The 6,124-nt window shown below is 43.0% G+C and overlaps 1 protein-coding gene across 1 annotated transcript; it reads left to right on the forward strand.

The window, feature by feature from the left end:
* The first annotated feature begins 224 nt into the window (after positions 1-224).
* On the forward strand, positions 225-5,849 carry LOC124141742 (C-type lectin domain family 4 member M-like). The gene is made up of 5 exons (XM_046509828.2): positions 225-244; positions 2,263-2,321; positions 3,424-3,513; positions 4,873-5,076; positions 5,561-5,849. Exons 2-5 carry the CDS (start codon positions 2,273-2,275, stop codon positions 5,770-5,772), a joined length of 555 nt encoding a protein of 184 aa, XP_046365784.2. The 5' UTR covers positions 225-244; positions 2,263-2,272; the 3' UTR covers positions 5,773-5,849.
* The last annotated feature ends 275 nt before the right edge of the window (positions 5,850-6,124 follow it).

Below are 6,124 nucleotides of genomic sequence, written 5' to 3' on the forward strand. Positions count from 1 at the left end.
TGATCAAGGTCAGTAACGATTAATGTAGTCATAAGTACATTCGCCACTGATCAGGTTGTGCAAGCCAAAACGGTTCCATTTATACATTTATTTAAATTAGGTTACTAAATTCTGATTATGGTAGTTATTCAATGCATAATGTATGACATTATTCAAATAACGGAACATATTCTGTAAAGAGCTTCTATATAGTCTACAGATCAAGAACAATTCTACCACATTCTCCGTCGAGCAGATTCTTCAGGTATGCTTTTACTCCTGTTAGAGTTGGTGGTGCTTTTTGACAAATGAAACTATGACCAAAATCACTCAGATAAGAAGACACAATGTATCCCAGTCGTATTCTTCCTTTCAAACTCTTGTAGACATTAAATAATAGTGTGAGTTTTGTTAATCCAGTCGTATTCTACCTTACCTGGAGGAAAGCACAATGCAGATATTTATAACAATAATCAACAGCTTCCTTCAGTGAGGGTAGTATCTTATTATAAGTATGGTGTGATATGCTGATACTTTGTGTTAATTGCGTGCTGCTTGGTTCCATTGGCGCCATTTAGAAAGAGAAGGTAGCTGAGGCGTGGAGCCGACTTTCGATAATGTCAACTAGCCAACTTCTCTTTCACTGATTTACCCACCTGAACTAGAAATAACAGAGACCAGTGAAACAGCGGCATCTGTTTCATATTTAGATCTGTACAAAACAATTTCGAGTGACAAAACCCTCTCCACAGAGACAGTGTGACTAAGGGGGATGACTTCAACTTTGCAATAGTCCCCTTTCCCTTTATGTCGAGCAATATTCCTGCAGCTCAAGCCTTTTGTGGCTACATTTCACAACTTTTGAGGTTCCATCGAGCATGCCACTTTCAATAATGGTCAAATAGGCAACTTCCCTTTCACAGATTTTTCAACCTGAACTAGAAGTAACAGAGACCAGTTGGTTGGTTGGTTGGTTGTTTAACGCCGCACTCAGCAATATTCAAGTTATGTGATGGCGGTCTGTAAATAATCGAGGCTGGACCAGACAATCCAGTGTTTAATATCATGAGCATCGATCCACGCAATTGGGATCGATGACATGTATCAACCAAGTCAGCGAGCCTGACCACACGATCCCGTTAGTCGCCTTTTACGACAAGCATAGTCGCCTTTTACGGCAAGCATAACAGACACCAGTGAAATACCCCGATCTGTTTCATATTTAGGTGAAACCCGTGAAGATCCGGGTTAGAATCGGCCTTCAGCAACAATGTTTAACGACACAGGCGACTATGCTAGTCGTAAGAGGCGACAAACGGGATCAGGTGGTCAGGCGCGTTGATGCATGTCATCATATCCCATTTGCGTAGATCGATGCCCATGATGTCAGTCACTGGATTGTCTGGTCCAGACTCGATAACTTACAGACCGGCGTTAAACAATAAACAAACAAACGTCATATTTAGATCTGTACATAACAATTTAGAGTGACACAACAGTGTGACAAGAAAGACGACTTCAACTGTCCAGTAGTCAACTTTTGCTTTTTGTCAGCCTTTGCTGTCTACTTTTCACAATTTTGGAGGTACAGTCGAGCAAGAGGGCAAAAGTTCTTTGAACAAGGTTACACCATTCAAAGCGTTAGTAGAACTTACAACAAGTATTAGTGATTTTTTTCTTCCTATGCATGTGTTTATGACCGATGTTTATCATCACTATATGATAGTGATTGATAAACTTATCATCACTATATGATAGTGATTAATAAACTTATCATCACCATATGATAGTGATTTATAAACTTATCATCACTATATGATAGTGATTAATAAGCACATGATTATGAAATTGTTCAGAATCGTACAATGGCGTTTAGCGGGGATTTCTTATGATTATGGAAACAGTTTGTGTCGATTTTATTTGTATGGAGGTGGATTAGCGGGGTTTGATCAGAAGGACGAAAGAAATACCATCACATAACATGAATGGAAGGGTCCTTTTACAGTACAGTCTAGAAAACATACCGGCGCCGATCGGACTACCCCTTGTACACAACGCTGATCTAATTGTGTCACGTGCCAGTCGGATTCATCACAATTGCTTGGGCAGCACAGAGCACTGAGCAAGTGTGGAACATTCCCGAACGATGAGAAGGAAGTCCTTTTGTCTGGTCATTCAGTGAACAATGATTCTTTTTCAATGCAAAATCATGACCAAAACAAATCTATTGATAAAAACAAAATTCTGAAGAGTTTCTGCAGGTGCTGATTATTTCTATTTCAGAATCAGTACCATGTCGAGACTCATCCTGCTGTTATCCTGTGCAGTGACTGGGCTTTTAGGTACGGTTTCAAATATATTTGCCTAAAATGCCATTCCCTCGTATGTATAGATACCTCGCGTGGACGTTGTAAACGGTAAATATGGATCAGCTGCACCAGACTATAATTAGTGTAATCTGATACTTCATGTCTCTCATCTTGTCTTTCCTGTATCTTTTTACCAGTCAGTCATTCTTTTTCCTCTGTACTTCCCTTCTCTCCTTCTTGTCTTCCGGGACTGCCTCCGTGGTCTAATGGTAGAGCGTCCGCCCGGAGAGCGGAAGGTACGGGGTTCGATCCCCAGCCACATCTTCTTGTCTTTCCTGTATCTCTTTACCAGCCAGTCATTCTTTTTCCTCTGTACTTCCCTTCTCTCCTTCTTGTCTTCCGGGACTGCCTCCGTGGTCTAATGGTAGAGCGTCCGCCCGGAGAGCGGAAGGTACGGGGTTCGATCCCCAGCCACATCTTCTTGTCTTTCCTGTATCTCTTTACCAGTCAGTCATTCTTTTTCCTCTGCACTTCCCTTGTCTCTTTCAGGTCTTCCGATCCCGTCTGTTCTTCTCATCTTTCCTCTCTGTCTTCCGTTCCCGACTCTCGCTTCTACTTCCAGTCTACCGCCACTGTGTCCCTTCCCTTCTCTCATTCCTATTTCCTTCCTACCTCTATTTCCTGTCTCTCCGTCACCTCTGTCCTTCCTGTCTCACCTTCCCGTCTGTACATCTTGTCTCTAACTACCGCCACTGAGTCCCTTCCCTTCTCTCGTTCCTATTTCCTTCCTACCTCTATTTCCTGTCTCACTGTCCCCTCTGTCCTTCCTGTCTCTCCATCCCGTCAGTTCTTCATGTCTCTGATTCCTGTCTCTCCGTCCCCTCTATCCTTCCTGGCTCTCCATCCGGTCAGTTCTTCATGTCTCTAATTCCTGTCTCTCCGTCCCCTCTGTCCCTCCTTTCCCGACAGTTTATCCTTCACTCTAACCTCTCTATAAATCCTTCATTGGTACTGAAAGATGTTTAGAGCTCAAACGCCAGTAATACACCAATGACAATGGAAAACAATATGGAGACACCTTTATTACATTGGTTAAACTTGAAATGCTTCTTATTTCATCGTTTACTTTCCACAGCCGCCTGTCCTGCCGGATATAGACCGATGACGCCCACCATGTGCTACAAAACCATAAACACCGCCACCAGTTCCAGAATTGACGTAGTTGGTATGTTGACTTTTGAGGACATTTCCAAACTTGACGCATCAGAAACAAACACGTGTCCATGCAATTCCCTATTTTGACTTGCCTTTGCATGTGTTTGTGGCGGGTTCCATCAATATGGAAAGGGTTTTGTCGCTTTTATGAACAGGGCAGAATACCTATTTTTGATAGGGGCGCTGGGATTACAGTCGCCACAATTCGCTGTGCAGGGTTGTCTCCCTTAGGCGTGTTATGGTCCTCGGTTCGAATCCCGATCGCCCTGATCTTGAGCATTGGTTCCCTCAGCACCAGACCCGTGTGTTTCACTTTGTTGTGAGCGTCTAGGACCACCATCATCTTGGGCCTTCCACCACTATGAAAGTGGTACTCCGCCATTTAACTGACAGACGGTTCATTACGGCGTTAACCAACACTAACTCAGTTACATTATTAAGGACACTATGAGCAAATAGACCATTTCACAAAATATTGTCTCTGAAATATGCATATTTGTATGAATTTCTAATATCTTTACAATAGTCACACAAAGTGGTATCACGACACACCTAATAGCTTGCTTTGGATAACTTAATTAATTTCTGAGTTAAATTGTACATGTAGGCAGATTTTAGCCATCGAAATGTTTACTGATCTATGATAATAGTGTTGACGGTTAGATCATGTGTGTTCTGGCAATACTGGGGCTGTGGGGTAGCCTATTGGTTAATGCGTTCGCTCGTGACACGGAAGCCCCGGGTTCGATTCCCCACATGGGTACAATGTTTTAAGCCCATTTGTGGTGTCTCACCGCGACTGGCACGCAGGATCATTGCCTGGTGCGTGGCGTGTCAAATAGTCACAACTCTGCCCAGCGCCTCAGACAACTTTGGTGAAACGAGGAGCATGGTTTAGTGTTGACAAACCAAGAAACATAATTGGGACGAACTGGGAATCGAACCCACAATCATCGGTTTCTCCCGTGCCTAAGGGACGGAACTCTGCAAGGCGAATTGCTGCGCCTTAGACCCCCGGGCCACGTGTGCCCCATTCCGGTTGCCAAACAACCTATGATGGTCGTAATGGACAACATGATGGATGTATGGTTTGGTCATGCTCTGTAAGATGGATGATAGCGTTTTTTATCATCTTCGGCGGCGTTGGACGGTGCTGATAATATCAATCACTGGATTATCTTGTCCAAATTGGATAATTTACAGATCGACGTCATATAGCATAAATAATGCTGAGTGCTGCGCTAAAAAACAAACAAAAATCAACACCAAGTAATGTTTTACGAAAGGTAGTTGACTGTTTCTTGGGCAATACTGTGTTAGCATTAATCTGTTAAGCTTATTCTTATTCTTATTCGACTCCACCCCGCAGTGATCTGTCCTGGTGGATACACGAAGACTGAGAATCCCAAGATGTGCTTCAAACTGAGTGATTTTGCGGATGCAAGAAGCTACCAATCTGCTGTGGATGCATGTCGTAAGACACGTGGCCGGCTCATCGATCTTGACACTCCAGAGAAGTATGGACTCATTGCTGGGTATATGACTGCTTTGGGACCCAAAGGAGGAGACGCACGTGAGAGAATTTCCTTCAAACCTTTCTGGGGAATAAACCCATAAGGGCAGACAAATAAGTTCGTAGCTACATGAAACATATGTTGCTTTCGTTTGTAGCTTATCGCTGCACTTAACGATATTCCAGTTATTCAATAATGGTCTTCCACTGTAAAGATATGACCGCTGATGCTTGACGGTGAGGTAAATGTGCTGTCTGGCAATGTCAGTAAAAGCCATCAGGTGTTAACTGGGCTACCATCACACAGTTATCAGCCGATTGCTGAGAAACCTTGGTCAAACAAATGCGAAGGACCTTTCACGGTCAGAACGCCCTTCCGTGACGCCGCGGCGTGAAGGCAGGGAACTGCGTGAAACAGTACAACCTTTTTTAGCAAATGTCGTAGGCACTTCTTTGAACTCTTCGCAAAATGACACATTTGTAAATGGACTAATTGACATCCTGCCATTAAACTCTTGCCATGAAAAACATTTTAATTTTTCAGAAACAAACACTGCATACCGTGTGTGGACTGGTCTGAAACGAAGCTCAAAAACTGGGTTTAAATGGAACACGGGATCCACAAAGGTCCCCGCTTGGGGGAAGGGGGAGCCAGACAACAGTCGCGGTGAAGACTGTGGTCAGCTGGACAGCTGGGGGCTCAGTGACCTCTACTGCCACCTTCGACGCCGTTACATCTGTGAGATTCCCTTGTAACAGCCACCATAAAAACTCTACATGAGTACATGTAACATCAATGAGAAACCACCTTTTTGAATAAACGCTGAATCAACTGTTGCATTTGTGGAATATATGAGTGAGTGAGTGAGTGAAATTTAACGTCACATCGGCAATATTTCAGCCATATCGTAGCGAAACATTTATAATAATTATATTTTGATTTAATTATAAAGCTGACAACGATGGACAGAAAGATAACGAGAGTATCATAGTTTCGATTTTAAAATTAGTTGAGAACAGTAAAAAGAATATATTTTCAATCAACAATACAATATAAACATGGGCTATAGATCACCAGCAACCAAAGTAAGGCCACCTCACTAGGGAC

Source organism: Haliotis rufescens, unplaced genomic scaffold (genome assembly GCF_023055435.1).
Source record: "Haliotis rufescens isolate VD_foot unplaced genomic scaffold, xgHalRufe1.0.p SCAF_21, whole genome shotgun sequence".
Classification (NCBI taxonomy): Eukaryota; Metazoa; Mollusca; class Gastropoda; order Lepetellida; family Haliotidae; genus Haliotis; species Haliotis rufescens.

Excerpts from the sequence above, each read along its gene's own strand:
- LOC124141742 (XM_046509828.2), top strand. The coding sequence starts at position 2,273 with ATGTCGAGACTCATCCTGCTGTTATCCTGTGCAGTGACTGGGCTTTTA. Across the intron at positions 2,322-3,423 it reads TGCAGTGACTGGGCTTTTAG|CCGCCTGTCCTGCCGGATAT; the intron begins GTACGGTTTCAA and ends TACTTTCCACAG. Across the intron at positions 5,077-5,560 it reads ACCCAAAGGAGGAGACGCAC|AAACAAACACTGCATACCGT; the intron begins GTGAGAGAATTT and ends TTAATTTTTCAG.